At 43.1% G+C, this 21,223-nt stretch overlaps 1 protein-coding gene across 3 annotated transcripts in view; it reads right to left on the bottom strand.

Annotated features, from left to right (window-relative positions):
* Positions 1-21,223, bottom strand: part of bcar1 (BCAR1 scaffold protein, Cas family member) — a 244,899-nt gene that overhangs the window by 70,719 nt on the left and 152,957 nt on the right. For all 3 annotated transcript variants that reach the window (XM_067997854.1, XM_067997856.1, XM_067997855.1), the window contains exon 2: positions 8,081-8,884. In XM_067997854.1, coding sequence (XP_067853955.1) covers positions 8,081-8,884 — 804 coding nt within the window. The remainder of the gene's footprint in view (positions 1-8,080; positions 8,885-21,223) is intronic.

Raw genomic sequence — 21,223 nt, 5'->3', positions numbered from 1 at the left:
CACTGGCAACCTCATCATTCTGGTGCCCGTGGCTCCTCAAAAATATATTTTTGGGCAGAGGTTTGGGCCAGAGATGCGATGACCTGATTGAATCTAGATGTGCCCTAGATTAAATCTCCTGTGTAAACAGGATAAAGGGTATTTAAAAGAATGGCCCTTCCGTCAGCACAGTGATTTCAATTCGGGTCAACATCCCATTAATCATCATCTGTTAGGGCAGGAATGTGTTTCTTTTAAATTCGTCAAGTTACCATTCTCACTTGGACAAATATACTAGAAGGATTTAGAAACTTGTATTTTTAGTCAGACCTCATTGTTTCCAGCAACATTTTGAATGTCAGTTTTACACTGGGACTTGAGCTGGAGGAGAGCGGAGGTTAGTTACAGCCAGTATGACCTGCAAGTGCTTCTCTCCCCTTTTCAGCACACCTGAGTATTACCAGTCTACATTGCAGCAGCAATAGGAGGGATTTCTGAACTCCATTCTCCAGACCTATAAAAAAGTGGAGGCCAGGAAAGGCTAGACAAGTACTTGAGGCAGAAAGGAATAAAAGGATATACTGGTAGGGTTAGATGAAGTAGGGTGGGAAGAGGCTTGTGTGGAGCATAAACACCAGCATAGACCAATGGCCTGTTTCTGTGCTGTAATTCTATGTAATTTCCCCCTGTTCAAGGATACTGTTGGCTGCAGGACTAACCTGCTTCTACTGCCAATGACAATCTTTTTTTAAAAAAAAAATTTCTTACCAATTTTATTTTCTCCTGAAGAGGTTGACTCCATGCTGGGGTATAGTTCCAGGGACACTGGAATGGGGGGGGGGCGGGCTTTCGGCTAACAAATCCAAGTGGCCATTATTAACCTGCGAGTCTTGAACCTGAGGGTTGGCATACAGTTAGACAACAGGTGGCATCACCAATGTGCCCGGTTCCATCCTCACCCAACATTCACATACATCCACAGAGGGTGAGGGTCATGGCTGATTTTTCATTTCCTAACCCAGGAGGGTGGGGGGTGAGGGCATTGCATTATTGCTACTGCTGCTCTGCTGGAATCAGCCAATTCAACACAGGCCAGGGATTGAGCCAGAGATCTTTCTGGTCTGTACGACTCAGCTACTCACAGGGTAAAGCAATTAGTGCAGCCATAATGCACGTTATCAATGTAAAAACCCTTCATTGATTTTACTTATTGCGGGAAGTATTAGTCACATGTCAGTAGAACAACACGCTAACTTGAATCTTCTGTGAGAACTCTCATATCAGTTACAGAATTCGGTCAACAAACTGCAAGCACCTTTTGTAAAAACATTACTCAACAATTATTTCTGAGGACTATGCAATACTTCAAAGGGTTGTGGGGCTGGAAAAGAGTCTTGTTTACCCTTTCAGGTGTTACTTCTTGCTTTGTCCTGTTTGAATTTTACAGGCCTGGAGGTGTGGATGGGATGTTCTTGGTGTTGTTGCCTCACCAGTGGAAAAATCCTAAATAACAACACTGAAACTTGCTAGAGTACCAGCAAGCTGAGATATGTGCAAATTAGTTAAAGCATCACCCCTTTAACGAGAACAGAACAACAAGGACATCAATACAGATCTGAAAGGTGTGTCAAAGGTGAGCTGATCCTCGGCTCTTGCCCAACTGAACGTGGGTGTGACTTGTGAAATTGGTGCACCTCTGCCTCGAGCGATGAAGTTATGTGTGCCAGACTCTGCGTGACGTACGTCTTTAGGACATAAGCACTTTAAACGTGTTCATCACAACACCATGTCGCCAGATGTCGTCACTGATTAAAAGGTGCGGAAGGGGCAACCGTGCGGAATAAATTAGCTCCTTCAAGAAACCCCCTACAGTTTAAATCTTACATTACCATTAACAGCAAGGGAGGCCTCTTGCCAGGCCTTTCCTAAGGGCATGAGTGCACAATAATATAAAAATGTTAACTTTACGCAACCCTATATCATAAAAGCTTTCAGATCATCATCAAACCTACAGCTTCAAAAGCCAACCTCCATCAAGACAATTAACACTTGAAGGGCAAATGAAAGCTTTATTCAGCTGGGCTGAATAGATATTTAAATTTAACCTATTCACCTGGCAACATTCCCCTTTAACAGCTATGGGAAGGGAGCTCTACAATAATCCATTTCAAGACAAGGCAACAGAAATTTGACAAAGTTGCTTAAAAATAACATCCTTAAAAATGCATGCGATAGATTACAAATGAAGATGCCTGACCTGAATATTGCTCTGCAGGTTTAAATTCACTGTAATTGTGATATTCCAGCTTCAATTTTTGCTTTAGTTTTCTTTAGTGCTTATCCAAATACAAATCCATTGTATTTGGATAAGCACTTTCCAAAACCCAAGAGATATTCCGCTGACACCTAGCCCAATAAATTAGCAAGGCACGGTGTTTTCCAGCATGTAATAACATTTGACTGCCTTGTACAAAGGTGCACAACCACAGAGATATCAATATCCCCCTGTTCTGCATATGTTGCAGCTGCCGGTATTTTGACGTGGTGTCTGCATTTGCGGATTAAACTCAATGGAGTTCTCCAATTTTTCCCCATTCCGCTACTCTACGAATCCAAAGTCTGCGACATGTTGTGTATAAAAATTACCGACCTACAAAAACTACTGCTGACAGCATGCCGGAAAGTTTCAATTCCCCCCGGAGCAACAGATAAGTGCGAGGGGGAAAATCGGAGAACTGTGCCAGCGTGAACTGGGAGGGGGAAAATCGGAGAACTGTGCCAGCGTGAACTGGGAGGGGGAAAAGAGTGCTAGGTTAAACTGGTGTTAGTAAGAGTGCCAGTGTGAACTGCGGTGGGGGGAGGTGTTAAATTGTTTGTACGATTGTCTCAGGTTTAGTAACTGATACATACCCACAATAGCCCAAAATCTCTCCACAAGAAAGGAGAGGAAACCCCACAATCCTCAGTAATGGACTGTTGGGTATGAATGCAATGAAAGCTAAGACAGGCTGGTGCCCCTCAGCACTTTTGATGCAACTACAAGTCATAGGCCTAAATTCCTCGCTGTTCTGGAGTTATCAGTTTTTTGGGGGTTGTGTCAATTTTTTTTTTAAGCTGATTGCCAGTTTTCTAAATTGTTTCAGGAGCACAGCATGAGAATCTGTCATATAAATGTTTTCAATTGATGGCTCTCCCCAGCGTTAGGCCCATGGCCCACAAGGCCCATCTGTTTTGAATGAAATCTGCCATTAGACCTTCCCACATGAAGTCACGATGCAAAACACACTGAAAAAAAATCACATATTGGCCAGCTCTAGAATCAGAGCACAGAAGGAGGCCATTCGGCCCATCATCCCTGTACCAGCTCTTTGAAAGCTATCCAATTAGTCCCACTCTCCTGCTCTTTCCCCATAGCCCTGCAAATTTCTCCTGTTCAAGTATATATCCAATTATATTTTGAAAGTTACTATTGAATCTGCTTCCACCACCTTTTCAGGTACTGCATTCCAGCTCATAACTCACTGAGTAAACAAAAATTCTCCTCATTTCCTCCCTGGATTTTTAGCCAATTATTTTAAATCGGTATCCTCTGGTTATTGACTCTCCAGCCAGTGACGATCGAAACTCTGATCAAAAAACCTCATAATTTTGAGCACCTCTATTAAATCTCCCCTTAACCTTCTCTGCTCCACGGAGAACAATCCCAGCTTCTCTACATAATGGAAGTCCCTCATTCTTGGTACCATTCTCTAGTCTCTAATATCTTGAAACTGGTAGCAATTTTGTTATCGTGTCTTGTTTTACAAGATTTCTGAAACTCCAAGCAGCACAAAAACCAGGACTGACAAGATATAAGGGCAGGGAACAAGCATCTTTCCTGCCTCCTCTCTCAAAAGATTCCAACAGTGATATGGAAAACCCCGCAATTTCTTCCACATGTCAATACAATTTTCAAACCAGAACTTCTGAAAAAGGTTATACATACCAGGTACCCACGAAGGGTCAACTAATTTAGCCAGTGTATAGCCGCACAGACCGTCAATATCCCCGATTAGTTGATCTTAATTACGGAAGCAGCTGAGGCCGGTGGGGGGGGGGGGGGGGAAGGGAGGAAATATAATTGGCCTCAGCACCCTCAAGTTAAGGCAGGGAAAAAAAAAATCAGCCATGGATCCTCCTCCCACTTGCTCAGTTGGAAATCGGGGGGGACAGAGCGCACGAGTGCAGTGCGGGTGGAGTGAGCGAGTGGGAAACTCTGGTGAGAACAGGAATGAGCTCAGATGCAATATGTCCTGTGGTCTAAAGTCTGACGATATTCATCGTCTAGGCTAATTCATGAACGATGGCCACTTGGCAAGACAGCGGTGGCGATGATCAGCACCAATGAACCATGCTCCAGCTAAGAGTCCATAGCCTAGACTTTCCAATCAGTATTACTTTAATGTTGGTGGGAACCCAGATGATGTAATCGTTAGTTAAAGTAACACCAGAAAATCAAGGCCAATATCTTTACAAAAAGGGGAGAGACAACAAAAAGTCAGGCTGAGTTTCTGAGTGAGACTTCATAGAATCTTACAGCACAGGAGGCCGCCATTTGGCCCATTGTGCCTGTGCCGACTCTTTGAAAGAGCTATCCAATTAGTCCCACTCCCCTGTTCTTTCCCCATAGCCCTGCAAATTTTTCCTTTTCAAGTATATATCCAACTCCCTTTTGAAAATGACTATTGAATCTACTTTCACCACCCTTTCAGGCAGCGCATTTCATATCATAACTCTCTGTGTAAAAAAAATTCTCCTCATCTCCCCGCTGGTTCTTTTGCCAATTATCTTAAATCTGTGTCCTCTGGCTACCGACCCTCCTGCCAGCGGAAACAGTTTCTTGTTATTTACTCTATCAAAATCCCTCATAATTTTGAGCAGCTCTATTAAATCTTATTATAAAAGGTAATTCAATATGATAACTAAACTCAAGTGTTTAAATGTGTGACAGTAACTTGAATGTAGTTCATCAGTATTTTAAAAACCTAACTTTCTTCAGATATATTAAATACAGCAACAAAAGCAGAAATAGCCTGACCTACCCTGACCTTAAAAAAACGAGTAGCATATTATCGTCGCAGCATTGCATTTCCCCATCTGTTTGTGACACATCATTAAATGAACCATATTACCAATTATTTCCCATTAAGGCTGAGTGCTAGCTCGCCAGCTGGTTACTGGCTGTGACCCTTCTGGTTCTGGCTGGGCTCCGTACACTTCTTCCCAGCACTTTCCTCATGCGAAAATTAGGATTACAGACTTGAAAGACACTTTTTAGTTTGTTTCAAATATAAAGATGGGCTGCAATCTGGGTCCAAGCATCAGATGTCCATTCGCTTTGAAGAAACCTCACTTGGCATTTTTCTGCAATTACCTGTTCTACCTACAAGTAAATGAGTAATAGCTGTCTAGTTTACATGGGGTCTGAAGCCTTATCCCATACAGTACTGTGTTTTGACATCTATGCCCTATTGGCACAACACATGTGTCTATGTGTATGGAGAACATCTGATTTATCCTTGACAATTCACAAGATCAGTTTACTCTCAAAGATGGAGTATTATCATCGTCGGAGGCCCCTTTTAAAATTCAAACAAATAAAAAGGAATTATGATTAATCTCAACATCCTTCCATTTCATTTCTATTTTGATTTCTGAACATTAAGTGCTGATGAGATCATCGTGGGCGGCTGGCTGGTTTAGGGTTACTGGAGCCCAATAGTGAGTGGGAGAGGAATTCATTTCAGTAGAGACAGTCATTAAGCCAGGAGTGCTTCATCAGTCTTGTCACTGCAACGGTGTGTGTTAATTCATCTCTCACACACTGTCTGCCTCAGGAACACCTCCCAGCCGTTTTTCCAAACAATGCCATGGAGACTCATAAGAATTTAAGAACACAAGAATTTTTAAGAACAGGAAAAGGCCAATTAGGCCCAAGCAAGCCTTTCTCACCATATTCTTCAATCCCGTCTCTCTTCAGAAACACATCCAATTGTCTCTTGATCTCATTTATACTGCTTACTTCAATGGCCTTTCATGATAACTTATTCCACAACTCCATTATCTTTTGGGTGAAACAGCTCCCCTTGACTTCGCTTCTTAAAAAAGTGTCAGTCTTGTCTCCATGGTAGCACTCTTGCCTCTGAGTCAGAAGGTAGTGTGTTCAAGTCCCACTCCAGAGACTTGAGCACATAATCTAGGCTGGCACTTCAGTGCAGTACTGAAGGTGTGCTGCACTGTCTGAGGTGCCATCTTTCCCATAAGACATTAAACCAAGGCGATGTCTGCCCTCTTGGGTGGATGTAAAAGATTCCATGGCACTATTCGAACAAGAGCAGGGGAGTTCTCCCGGTGACCTGGCTAACATTTATCCCTCAACCAGATTATCTGGTCATTTATTTCATTGCTGTTTGTGGGACCTTGCTGAGCGCAAATTGGCTGCTGTGTTTCCTGTATCACAACAGTGACTACATTTCAAAAATACTTCATTGGTTGTAAAGCACTTTGGGTCATGAAAGACACTTTATAAATGCATCCTTCTTTCTTCTGAAAAGAAATAATTGAATATATGTATTATGCTTTATGTCATCTCTCAGAAATGTCTAAAAGCACTTCACAACCAAAGACTTATTTTGAAGTACACTAACTGTTAGGGAGGCAATATGGCAGCCATTATGTGCACTGCATGATTACAAACAGCAATGAGGTATTTTTAGTGGTGTTAGCCGAGTAAGGAATGTTTGCCAAGGTACTGACAGAATTCCATGCTTTTTTTTCCTCCCAAATAGTGCCAATGGATTTTTAACATCCACCTGTACCACTGGAACAGGACATCTGAAGGGCAGCACTCCCTCGCTACTTTATCAAAGTGGGTCTTTAATCCACAACCTTCTGCCTCAAAGGCAAGACTGCTACCAGTTGAGCCAAGCTATACGCCTAACTTTTCACTTTTTAAATGTGTCTCGGTGTTTGACTATCTCACCTATCTGGATCAATTTGTCCATCCATTTCATAATCTTGAAAACGTTAACTAGATCACCTCAAAACGTCTTCTCTTTCTAAAGTAAGCAAGCCTTTCCATCCTTAACTTTCCTTCATAACTTAAATTCCTGATACTGGGAATCATTTTCACTTGTTTCTGTATCCACAAAGACAATAAAACCCTGCTAGTGATTAAATGACCAGAACTGCACACAGTACTGGGGAGTGACCAAAGCCATTGAAACCAGAGAGGTCATTTTAATCTAATCCGCCTGACGGGAACAGGGCATGTTCGGGTTTGATGCCCACTTTAACCCTGCCTGATATTATGCTCCATTGACTTCAATGGAGCCTGACCCAAACCCACCCCGTTCCCACCAAGTGGATTAAATTAAAATTAACCCCCCATACACCTTATTTACCTTTTTTTACTCCAGCTAAGCACTGTGTTGTCACTTGACACTTTTATAGATTAAATCATTTATGCAAACAAAATGAAAAAAAGGATCTTTATTATACTCTTTTTTTAAAAATGAACAGTTGTTTTTAAATGGGTTACTAGTTATGGTGGGATTGTCTTTAACATTCTCCACAGTTGTTTCTGTGATTGGCTAATTGGGCCAGATTTTCCTCCTCCCTGTGTTACTGGTGGTAAGTTTGATGTGAAGGCATCCAAAATTATGGAATGATTAAAATTAATGACTTATTATTGGCTTATCTACTAACTTCACCTGTACACAGCTGCTTTGTCCATTGCATGATGGTGATGTCACCATGTCATGTGCCTGAAGTAAAATTTATTTCATTTCATCTTATCAGATTCAGTTATAAGAGTCCGTCTGCAGCTTGCTTTCTTCTTGGTGAGCTGAGCAAGAACTGTCCTTGGTATAATTCAGTTGGCATTTTTCATAAAAGGAAACTCTAATGTTCAGATCTTATAACTGAAATTTGTTTGTCACATTTTTTTAAAAAAAGGACAAGTAATTCCTGCAACTGTCAGGCTACCAGACGAGCTGCAGGCACCATTTTTTTTTTTTAAGATGTGCCCCATTGGGTGAATTGGTTTATGTAATTCACTTACCTTTCCTACTGGTTTTGTTCCTTCCCAATTCCTCTTTTCCAGGGAAGGAGGTACCTGGTAGATGTCCTGCGATGGATTCATGGATGGGGGTATTTGGTAGATGTCCTGGGCTGGATTCATGGATGGGGGTACTTGGTAGATGTCCTGGGCTGGATTCATGGATGGGGGTACTTGGTAGATGTCCTGTCCAGAACCCATAGATGGGGGTACCTGATAGATATCCTGAGGTGGACTCTTTGATGGTACCTGGTAGATGTCCTGCGATTGGTTCATTGATGGAGGCACCTGGTAAATCTCCTGGCTTGGGTTCATGGATTGGGACAACTGGCATTGAGATGTTGTCTTCTGATACAAGGTCTGTTGCTGCTGTTTTGTTGGAGTAACTGGGTACTTATTTGACTGGTTCTGTAGTGCAGGAGGAACCTGATACAAACTCTGCTGTACTTTGTTTGATGAGGGCATCATATAGACATTGTCTCCCTGGGGTAGATAAGCAGGGTGCATAGCGGTATACTGAGAGGATTGGGATGGCATTTGGTATACATTCTGTTGCTGGTAAGGCTGTGGTGATTGCGGGGTCTGTTGTGCTTGGCTGGAGCTTGGCTGTTTTTTCTCATACATTCCCACTAGGATCTTTAGGCGGTTGCCAGGCACAATACCTTGTCGTCCATGTAGTGAACAGAGCCACCATCCATCTAAACCTCCAGTGTTACGTTCCAAAACTGTCATGATATCCCCTTTGCGAAATGTGAGTTCATCTGGTGACTCAGCCACATTGTCGTACAAGGCTTTTGCCAGTACATTCTGAAACAAATAAAAATAAGCATCTTAGGTGTCTCGTTTTTCCATATCTGTACATAAAGAGCACATTTAAATATATCTTAATATGACACTACCATGAGCTATTTTGCAGAAAATGCTCATTGCAGTAATGATTTTTCTAAACCAGATTTCAACTCAAATATTTGCATGAATAAACTTGCAAAATACTTGGTTTAATGTGTTACCTCGTTGACTTCCAACATGCCCAGGGTGGCAGATGATTTCCTGTCAATATTTGTTGAGAAATCATGAGCATGTTCTTTATAATCACATTTATGATTTCACTACAAATCGCGAATAGACTAAATCTTCCCCCGAAGTTTGGTAAATCCCACTCCCTGCTCTATTGACAGCGCTAACATTTAAAAACAATTCTATTTTGGGCTCCCTAAATGCTTAGCTAATTTATCCATTGAGTCCGACATGCTAGGAACATTCCAGGTTTGATCCCTGGTCCGTGGCTGAGAGTTAACTGATCTCAGCCAGAGTAGCTGTATTGATCTCAGTGCTTGTGGGTTTGGGAGGGAAAACAAAAAAATGAACAAGAAATTTTACAAGGGTTCCAACCCCTGATTTTAATACAGCAACCCACGTTGGAAGGGTAGGTGTGAGGACATCAAGTGAGGACGGAATTGGGTACAGCTGTGATGTCCCTCTCTGTAAATGAATAACTTGCCGATACTCACTGTCTAGGGTCATATATGACTATTGGTCAGTGGGGGTGAGTTACCTATAACACAGCAAGGATTCAATACACATTCAGGAAAGGAAAGGAGAAAATAATATTGGGGAGAGAATAATTTTCAAGTGTATCATCCTATGTGATGATGTCACTTTAACATGCTGTATGGAAGGTGGGATAATTCTACTTTCCTTTGCCAAAGACCAAAAAAAGTTGGAACGGTATAGGTTTTCCGTTTGATCAATATTCCACAGCAGGAAAGTCATGAATGAAGGACTAGACTACACACAGCAGCATGTCTGATGACGACCACAGGTGAGGGAGACCGTATCACGGATACCACAGCACAAGCAGTTGAGTGTTGTACTCCGAAAATGGAAGGTTACAAGGGTCATTCCCAGGGATCCCAATGACTCAGAATTCCTCGTCTCAGTGAAGGGAGCTTGGCAAAAAAAAAATATGTGGTCATAAGTACACAATGAGTGGGATTGAATTAACAGAGAGACTTACAAAAAGGGACCTGGGAGTAACAGTAGACATTTCACATCCAGTGTCCAGAACAGTGTGGCAAACAATTAAAACAATAAGGATACATACACGCTGGAACAGTAGAGTACAAGAGGCTGTACTAAAGCTTTACAATGTATTCAGACCACATTATGCTACTGTGTTTAGTCTGAGTCACCATGTCACAAAAAATATATACATGCATTAGAAAGGATACAGATGGACAACAAGACAGATCCCAAGGGTAAGTGATTAGAAAAGCTCAAGCTCTGTTTAAAAAGGAGGCAGTGAAATGGTAGATCAAATATTAACGGTATGGAAAAGATTACACTAATAACTTGCACTATTAGTGCCTTTAATGTAGAAACAACATCTTAAGATGCTTAAAGTCATTATTTCAAAAAAGAGTGGGGAAAGTAGGATCAAAGGGCATAAATGGAAATTGGTGAGAAGTTTTTTTTAAAAAAAATCAAGAAAAGCAGAGTTAAATGTTTGGAATAATCCAGCTATAGAGGTAAAAACACCAGGTTCTTCAAAATAGAGTTGGACACCGCGCTGAGTGAGTTAAGGTACTCGACGAGGGAGTTCATAGGCCAATGCCCTTTTCTCAATGCTTATTTTTTTTAATGTTATGTAAAGAAGTGCTACACAATCCTAAGGTGCTCCATTCCAGAGAGGACATTGGAGATTATCTAACTTGGCTCAAATCGATGATATGATCAGAGTCTTGGTTTTGGGACACCAGTGATGACCATTGGAGAGACTTTTGTTCATCTGGCCTGCCTGATCTGGGGGAGAGTGTGTTAGGAAGGACCTGCCTGATCTGGGGGAGAGTGTGTTAGGAAGGACCTGCCTGATCTGGGGGAGAGTGTGTTAGGAAGGACCTGCCTGATCTGGGGGAGGGTATGTTAGGAGGGACCTGCCTGGGGTGAAAAACAAATCTAAAACAAGAAAAACAAGGAGCACCCAACTATCATGTTGCTTCCCGTAGCAAACGTTCATCATCTGCCTTCAGAGCAAGCCAGCTGTCAATGTCTGATGATAAAATTCATGAAATACGGCACACAGCAGAAATATATGGATGGTAGCAGAACGCGATGTGATTTATCACCTTATCTCCTAACTTTCCTAATTTCCTTCATCTATTAATACAAAAAGGCTTCCTTTGAACACTAATCACTCAGTTTTGTCACAGCACTTTTCCTTTTATTGACCATCCATCTTCTAATTCAGTGGACACCAATTGGCAGGAAATGTTCAGGCAACCTAATGTCCTTCCTTCAAAATTAGCCTTTTACCTCTAAAGGCCTGATAAAGGTGATAAATTGGATTCGTCATGTGCCGGAATGCTTCTAGAACATATATTTTCAAACTTGAGGAACTGTTACTTATTGCTCTATGGAATGAAACGATAAGAACTTGGGCCTTTTTACAAAGGCCATATTCCCAGAGAACTATTTTCCACCCTCTGTTTGTACATACATACACACCACGTTCCATTAAATCAATAGAGCGTTTAAATGCAATAGCCCTGTAGGTATTTTTCTGCACCAATGATCAGGGATACTCTATATAGTTGCTTTCGACATGTGTTGTTCACACAACTGAGTAATGTAAGTGCTCCTCACAAGTGGGTGAAGAACAAAATACATTGTAGACCAAACATGGTAGGGCAAATTTTCCTTCTCATTTTGCCTGGGGAACATGGAAGGCCCTGCCAGGCAGCAGTTCTGCACTGGGAGGTCACCCAGACTCTGTACACCGAATCATAGAAAGATTACAGCACGGAAGAAGGCCATTCGGCCTATTGAGTCCGTGTCAGCTTGTTGCAAGAGAAATCCAGCTAGTCCCACTCCCCCGCCCTATCCCCGTAGCCCAGCAAATTTTTTCCTTTCAAGTACTTATCCAGTTCCCTTTTGAAGGCCATGATTGAATCTGCCTCCACCACCGCCCCCACCCCCCGACTCGCTGTGTAAAAAAATTTTTCCTCATGTCACCTTTGGTTCTTTTGCCAATCACTTTAAATCTACGTCCTCTGGTTCTTGACCCTTCTGCCAATAGGAACAGTTTCTCTCGGTCTACTCTGTCTAGACCCTTCATGATTTTGAATACCTCTATCAAATCTCCTCGCAAACTTCTCTGTTCCAAGGAGAACAACTGAAGCTTCTCCAGTCTATCCATGTTCCTCATCCCTGGAATCATTCTAGTAAATCTCTTCTGCACCCTCTCTAAGGCCTTCACATCTTTCCTAAAGTGCAGTGCCCAGAACTGGACAAAATACTCCAGCTGTGGCCGAACCAGTGATTATAAAGGTTCATCACGACTTCCTTACTTTTGTACTCTATGCCTCTATTTATAAAGCCCAAGGTCCCGTATGCTTTTTTAACCGCTTTCTCAACCTGCCCTGCCACCTTCAACGATTTGTGTACATATACCCCCAGATCCCTGTTCCTGTACCCCTTAATTTATATTTCCTCTCCTCATTCTTCCTCCCAAATGTATCACCTCGCATTTCGCTGGATTGAATTTCATCTGCCACGTGTCCGCCCATGACACCAGCCTGTCTATATCCTCTTGAAGTCTATCACTATCCTCTTCACTGTTCACTACACTTCCAAGTTTTGTGTCATCTGCAAATTTTGAAATTGTGCCCTGTACACCCAAGTCCAAGTCATTAATATATATCAAGAAAAGCAGTGGTCTTAGTACCGACCCCTGGGGAACACCACTGTACACCTCCCTCTAATCCGAAAAACAACCATTCACCACTACTCTCCGCTTCCTGTTGCTTAGCCAATTCTGTATCCATGCTGCTACTGCCCCTTTTATTCCATGGGCTTCAATCTTGATGACAAGCCTATTATGCGGCACTTTATCAAACACCTTTTGAAAGTCCATATACACCACATCAACCACAGTGCCCTCATCTACCCTCTCTGCCAAAAAACTCTATCAAGTTAGTTAAACATGATTTGCCTTTAACAAATCCATGCTAGCTTTCCCTAATCAATCCACACTTGTCCAAGTGACTGCTAATTCTGTCCCGGATTATCGTTTCTAAAAGTTTCCCCATCAGAGAGGTTAAATTGACTGGTCTATAGGTGCTGGGTTTATCCTTACACCCTTTTTTGAACATGGCCCAGACCAGGATGTTAGGACGTTCTGATTTGGGGCAGTGGCAGTGCACCTTCAGCGGCCCAGAGGGGAAAATCAGTCCTTGTGCATTCTATTTATAACAGTTTTGTTGTCTGATGTTTAGTGGAAGAAACATTAAAATTTAGTATTTTAAAGTTATTTACCAGATAATGGCTTCAATGAGTCAAGTTGGGTGGTAAGACCAAGGAAGATGAGAGTGAGAGGCATACTTTCAGTGTAAAGTAGTCCCCACTGGGTGTTGGGGGGAGGGGAGTCATACTATGCAATATTAGTAACAAAAGCATTAACACAGTCATATCAAATTCTTCCGTTTGCTAATTTAAGAAAAGTATTGAGTTAATGTCTTGACTAAAATAGCAAATTTTGAATGTTTAGCACATTTGCTACTAATATGACAGCATGAGTCCAATGTGAAAATGTCACTGTACTTCATAAAACTATACATACCTGCCTATCACAGATCTATCGGTAATCAACAGGTTAACGCACAAGACTAGTCCATAGCAATTTCTAAATTTCTGGCCTTGCCACAAAAATCCCCCGCTGAAAAGAAATTATTTTTCAGTGAAAAGTGTCTTGCACCGAGGAAGAAGGGTTCTTTTTACACAAATAACTCTCAGACAATGGGCTGCAGGCAGTCGTCATTCACATCAGAGGTCCTGATGATGTCTTAAGTTGGGGCAGTTTGTGAATGGAAGCAGAACCCCGGGAGTGAATTATTGCAGTGTAACTCACCTCGGATATTTGTTATTCTTTCTCTACCATGGTGCGTGCTCGGACAAAAAATAACTTTTGTTTTTGACATCTCTTCCTGTGGATATTGTGAGAGCAGCAGAGGTGGGTCTGCTGGTAATAGAGGTCACTGCAATGTAGGGTCTGGTACCACTGTAATGTGAGTGTTTTCTTCTTAGACCCAGTTTACCAGGAAATAAATGATTGCCCTAATCAAATTAGGAGGGTACTACAGAAAGCAGATTGATAAAACTTCTCAAAATGCTTCACACAATTGATTGCTTTTGAAGCACGGTGCCTTACGATATTTCTCTACGTTAAAAAGGTGCTACATTAATGCAAGTCACTGTTGTTGTTGTTAAGGACGCAGCCATTTGGGATGTCTGGAGGTCGTGAAAGGTGCTATATAAACGCACGTTCTTTCTTTAAACAGCGATGAGTTAATCTCTCTCTTCATGGTAATACAGGATGCAGGACTCATCTTGGCCACAGTACCAGGAAAACTTCTTGCTTTATCCCCCCCAATAGAGTCATGGGATACTTAACATGACCCAAGCCACCAAAACAGGCCCTGGTTTAATGTCTCATCCAAATGGATGGCATCTTGGACAATGCAGGACAATATACTGCAGCATTAGCCTAGATTACGGTAATGGGCTCAAATTGATAGTATTCTTTCCACTGGGACAGAAGAATAACAACTGAGCCAAGCTGACAATGACTGGTGGTCTTCTGATGGCTCAATGTGCAAGTGCATTGTGATAGGTTATCAAGCCATACACACTAGGAAAGTCCATGCTCTGTGCGAAGCTTATCTCAAGTGGATCTGCAATGAAGGCACTACAATTGACCTCAGTGTCCCCAGGCTTAGGGTAGGAGAATAAAATCATTCAGGAATCCCACTCCTCATCTATAATCCAGTGACCTCTGCCACAACGTGCACAAGTGGACCTCAGGATTGTAAATTCAGCTGCGCTACGTCACACAGTAAAATAACCTGCTGATCACACATCTTGGGCAATGTACTGGAAGACAGCAGATGCATGTGGAACTATAAGCCATTATGAGTCAGCACCTCTGGGACAAGGGGAGAGAAAAATTGGAAAATAAAAACTGATTGATGTGCTCCCTAAGCTGTTTGCGTTCCATAAAAGAAAGGCTTAACTGGTGAAGGCAATTGGGTATTAAGACCTGTGCAAGTCTAGGACTTCAAAAAATACTTCTCAATCTCTGAAATATACCTCAGTTTCTAATCAGATCAGTGTGTAATAGTTCTTCATCCAGACAGAATCTGTGCTATTCCATACATGGGTTCAAGTCTGGCTTTTTCCTGAACAAAGAAGTGACTTCCTGCCATAATTATTTGCTACTTGGTCCACCCACATGGGTAGGGAGGCTGAGTAAACCATTGACCTACAAAACTCCCTTTGCCACTCCTGCTGGATTTGGCAGTATGTGACTTTTAGCCTTCCCCAGAAACAGGAAGTGCTTGTTACATGACTCATGGGTATTTCAGCTTCAAGCATCCAACAGCCTACTGTTCAGTTGTCTACTACAGTCACCAGTTTAAGAACTGGGTTTACAGAGATAGCAAATCCTAACTTTAGGAATTTTCTCCAATATATACCATATTTTAGATTCAGCCTATTTTCTTTAACCAGTGAGAAAATGTTTCATTTTTTATGGTCAGTAAGGTTAGACAATGCTATTCAACCCACAGCTAAGCTTCCAACTACATATCTTCCTCCATCACAAAGACCATCCACTTCCACCTCTGTTACATCACCCACCTCTACCTCAGTGCATCTATTGCTGAAACCCTCACCCCCTGTCACTGTCACATTCAGACTTCACTATACCAATGTTCAAGTTCAAGTGATTTTTAACAAGCGTGAAAGAATCACAATTCATTCACTTTCAAAAGGTTTACGAGTTATGGGTCTTTCACACACAGATACTTGCATAACAGTAGAGTTCCCTCAATATAACTGAAGACTTTGCACTACATCCATGATCCAAATCAAGACATGGCACTATTTGAAGGGAATTCTCCTGGTGTCCTGAGCCAACATTTATCCCTCAACCAACATCACTGGAAAGTTATCTGGCCATTTACCTCATTGCTATTTGTGGGATCTTGCTTACACAAATTGGCTGTTGCGTTTTCCTATTTTTACAGCAGTGACTACATTTCTGAAGTATTTCACTGGCGGTGAAGTGCTTTGGGACAACCTAAGGATGTGAAAGGTGCTATATAAATGCATGTATATTTATTTCCTTCCATGTATTTGATGCTTTGTTCTCAGATTCAACAACAACCTCAATAGGGTTTTTTGCAAGATACCACATTAGTAAACCATATTTAATGCAGAAGATGTTTGAGAAACATTCAGTCTTCAAAAGGTTTAGTTACTACGGTGAGTTCACACACACATTGCAAATGCACAGAGTGAATTTCTCCGCAGTTATTAGATCTGACCTAATGACGTCACAGACATTGCTTCATAGCTACACTGAGGCTTGATGATTTTCCACATGATCCACATACCGACAGCATGTTAAAAAGGATTGTGCCATTTTTTAAAAGGGAGATTTGCAGACACACTCAGGCCTGGATTTCCCAGAGACAGCCTACACCATCCAGTGAGCTGCCATGATGACAGCACAATGAACATCTGCAGCTCTTGTTTTTTCCCCCAAGCACTGGGGAGAGGGAGGGCATTTCCTGCAATTTGTAAATCGCAAGATAAAAATGTAAATTAAAAAGGTTTCTATTCCCTGATGACTCAGCGGGTAAGGGCAGGAACCCAGTGTCCAGTACTAAACCACAGAGATCAGGAAGGCTGTAGATTTGATCACAGGTTTGTATTGTGTTAGTTGATCTATTGAGAGAGGGCTGCAGAGATACTACAGTTTGCCTCGTTTGGATGTTTCCCACTCCGAGTCACTCTACGCTGACTCCTGCTGGAAACTGTAGGGGAGATTTTCCTCTATGTGTACGGGCTGTGTGCCCAGCAGGCATGGTGCACCCGAGATGCACTCGGCCCTGCCTGTGTTCTCCTTCCTCCAGGTTATTAGCATGACTCAGGGATACTCCAGACGCAGACTCACCCAATGACCTCCTAAACACTGGGGAGCAAATCAGAGCACAGAATGAGGTGGGTGCCTGGGAACACCCTCTCCCACCTCAGTTAGTTAAATAGGTACAGCAATCCTGTACTTACCACAGGTGTAGGGCACATACACAGATTGCAGAGGCCCCAGGAAATCCTGAGGGAGTGCATGCAGGGCAGAGACTGAACGCGACAGGGGTCTCAATATTTTTCTTCCCTAATCCTGGGGAATGCCGATGGCTCGGGCACAGGGAAGAGGACAATCTACCCTGGTGTGTTTGTAGCCATCAGGTGAGAATAGAAGAGCCCCATGATCCATTTGCCAGCAGGCACTCACTTTCTAGGCCCACACGAGAAAGAGAAGGAAAAAGTTAGGAGGTAAAACACATTCTATTTCATTTGGTAGATTAGAAGTGCCAACAACAGAAGAAGGCCTGCTTCACACATACCCCCCCCAGCACAGATATGCATATACATACACGTGCACATAGCACACACACTCACTTGTACATGGGCACACGCACGGGCATGGGCACACAAACACATGCGCACACAGTGATAACATTACAGAAGCTGGTTTAGGGCAATCCACATTGGATGCAAGTATCCTTTTCAAAAAGTAAAATCTTAAACCCATGTCCAACAGCTTCGCCAGCACCCACTTTTGGATGAAGTGCAGTTTCCTCCAGCTGAACGTTGGGAAGGTTAAAGCCATAGTTTTCAACCCACAGCACAAACTCTGTACCCTCATCACAGATCCCATCCCTTTCCCCAGCCACTGTGTTGGGCTGAGCCAGTCTGTTTACAGCCTCGGCATCCTGTTCGACTCTGAGCTGAGTTTCTGACCCCATATCCTCTCCAAGACAAAGACTGCCTACTTCCACTTGTGTAACGTCGCCCACCTCTGCTCCTACTTCAGCTCATCTACCACTGAAAGCCTCATCTATGCTTCTTCTCGATTCCACAGGCTCCCAAGGTGTCACTCTTCATGTGTGAGTCGGACCGTGAGCATTGCTAAACTATTCGATTGTGGGGGCATCGCAACAGTGGAAAACAATCAGTAGCAGGAAGCTGGGCTGGATTTCCTGACTCCTCTCCATCCCCGGCAGGGATGCCCAGCTCATTGTGCCATCCTTACTACAGGCCAGACCGACTGAGATCAAATTAACACTGCGCAGACTAAAAGGATGAAACCTGATCTCTTCCAACTAGCAACAGCGTTAGAGTATTATTGGGGGTGGGGGGTGTGGAGGTAAACAACATCTTTCTGACTGGAATGACTGTTAGAAAAAAAGGGGAGGTTGGCACATTCCCCGAGTAAGAGTTTGGCCCCCTCCCGACCAATCTGTAGCACTGAGCAGCAGCTCATTAACGTGCCATGGCCTCACTCCAGCTCTTTTTAAAACAGTCTGCCCTTATGTCACTAACCACTAATACCGTCCTATCCAGGCATGAAATCTCAGTAAAATCAAGAGGTGAGCACAGTTAATGGTGTTGTGGGAGTCATTATTGAACCATTCCATTATTACCATCAATAGCTAATTTGACTTGGTTACCCTACAGCATGTTTCTCATGGTTGTTATTGTAATACTAGCAGTGTTTACCCTACCATAACATTTTCTTCCCATTCAACCCATCGGAATGTCTGGACACTGTGTAATTGTATAGTCTGTCCTAACTCGCTTTCCCAAACTTGTGCAGAGCTTTGCCATAAGTGTCAGCAGGAGCCACTGATGAAATGAGATCATATTCTTCTCGGGTCACTGACACTCTGCTGAAGGATTTACACAAAGAATACACACACTTACTCTCTCCCCGACATAAAATCGATTAACCCTTTCCAGTTCAGCAGTTTTCGTAGGATGAAGCAATACTGCCAGCTACTTGCCCTACCTTCGTGCAGTTAAGTAAATAAAGACATCAGCTCTCCTGTTGCCTCAGTGGGTAAAAGCAATGTATAGTATGGCACGGAGTCAAAAAAAAACGAGCAAGAGATCAGGTTTCTTCCTTTGGTCTGCGCAGTGTTAATTTGATCTCAGTTGGTCGGGCCAACAAGACAGTCTAACCACATCCCCTTGACATTCAACGGCAATACCATCGCCGAATCCCCCACCATCAACATCTTGGGGGTCACCACTGACCAGAAACTTAACTGGACCAGCCACATAAATACTGTGGCTACAAGAGCAGGTCAGATGCTGGGTATTCTGCAGCGAGTGACTCCCCTCCTGACTCCCCAAAGCCTTTCCACCATCTACAAGGCACAAGCCAGGAGTGTGATGGAATACTCTCCACTTGCCTGGATGAGTGCAGCTCCAACAACACTCAAGAAACTCAACACCATCCAGGACAAAGCAGTCCACTTTATTGGCACCCCTTCCACCACCCTAAACATTCACTCCCTTCACCACTGGCATACCATGGCTACAGTGTGTACCATCCACAGGATGCACTGCAGCAACTCGCCAAGGCTTCTTCGACAGCACCTCCAAAAACCCGCGACCTCTACCACCTAGAAGGACAAGGGCAGCAGCCACATGGGAACAACACCACCTGAACGTTCCCCTCCGAGTCACACACCATCCCGACTTGGAAATATATCGCCGTTCCTTCATCGTCGCTGGGTCAAAATCCTGGAACTCCCTTCCTAACAGCACTGTGGGTGAACCTTCACCACACGGACTGCAGCGGTTCAAGGCAGCGGCTCACCACCACCTTCTCAAGGGTAATAAGGGATGGGCAATAAATGCTGGTGTTGCCAGCGATGCCCACATCCCATGAACGAATAAAAAAAAGTTGGCACAATGAGCAGGGCATCCCTGGCGGGGGAGGGGAGGAGACAGGAAATCCAGTCCAGCTTCCTGCTACTGATTTGTTTTCCACTGGAAAACAATCTGTGTGGATATCAGGATCAGGAAAAGTTGTGATGCCCCCACAATTGAATAGCTGACCAATGCTCGCTGTTCAACTCACATGAAAAATGACGACTGGGAGCCTGTGAAAATGAGAAACAGCAGCATAGATGAGAGGGTTTTAACGGGAGATGAGCTGAGATGAACGATGTTACAAAAGTGGAAGTAGGCGGGCTTTGTGATGGAGAGGATATGGGGGTCGGAAACTCAGCTCAGGGTTCAACAGGACGCCAAGGCTACAAACAGTCTGGCTCAGCCCAACACGGAGGCTGGGGAGAGAGATGGAATCAGTGGCGAGGGAACAGAGTTTGTGCTGCGGGTTGCAAACGATGATTTTGATCTTTTCAATGTTCAGCTGGAGGAAACTACACTTCCTCCAAAACTGGGTGTTGGAGAAGCAGTCTGATAACAGAGGCAGTGGAGGAGTCGAAAGAGGTGCTGGTATTCCAGCGTGAGTTACGGGTTTCGGGTGGGGAGGACCGAGGAGGAGAAAACTAGTGTGCAGGACAGAGAGAGAACTCAACAAATTCAAGAATCTGATCCAAATCATCTGAAGTAAACATGATTTCCTGCACTCCCACTGTCCTCTCTCCAAATTAAAGTTATGCACAGGATAGAGTTGAATGGCCACACTGACGTACCCACTGTGCTTTTCTTTCCAGCAAGAAATGTTAGAAGAATTGCATCAAGCTATTTACACCAGTCAGATGCAAATGCCATTGATTCAAAGCTGGCCTAAAACCAACATTGAGAGGTGAGAATTGCTTAATGTGAAACACGAGCAGAGTATAACTGTGACTCTGACCACTTACACCAGTAACTGCATTCCTTTCAGCAAGTAAGCCACTCTGCCCTGAATTTATGATTTATGTTGAAAGCAATGGAAAGGACAGACACTTAAATGGTCAGGCCATCCAAAATGTCCTCACTATGCCCCATATTGAGCACAATGGATATGGATGCTGCAAGCTTGCTCTGTCTGTAAAAATAAAATGATCCCAAACAATCCCAATCTCGGAAAATAAACCAAAATCCACTAACTCAACATGCTGACATATTTACTTAGTCATCCTGCGTTGAGCTGCCAAAGCAGACTGAGGGAGACTATGATGTTGGAGTTTGGGAGGGTGCATGCTTTTTAAAAAAAAAGCATTAAAACAAATTCCTGACTTTTGTTCATCAGGATTAGCCCCACCACAAAAGCTTTCCTCCTCACCT

The sequence above is a fragment of the Heptranchias perlo genome, chromosome 16 (genome assembly GCF_035084215.1).
Source record: "Heptranchias perlo isolate sHepPer1 chromosome 16, sHepPer1.hap1, whole genome shotgun sequence".
NCBI lineage: Eukaryota > Metazoa > Chordata > Chondrichthyes > Hexanchiformes > Hexanchidae > Heptranchias > Heptranchias perlo.
Note: the sequence above shows the minus strand (reverse complement) of the source record. Positions and strands in the feature narration are given on the sequence as shown.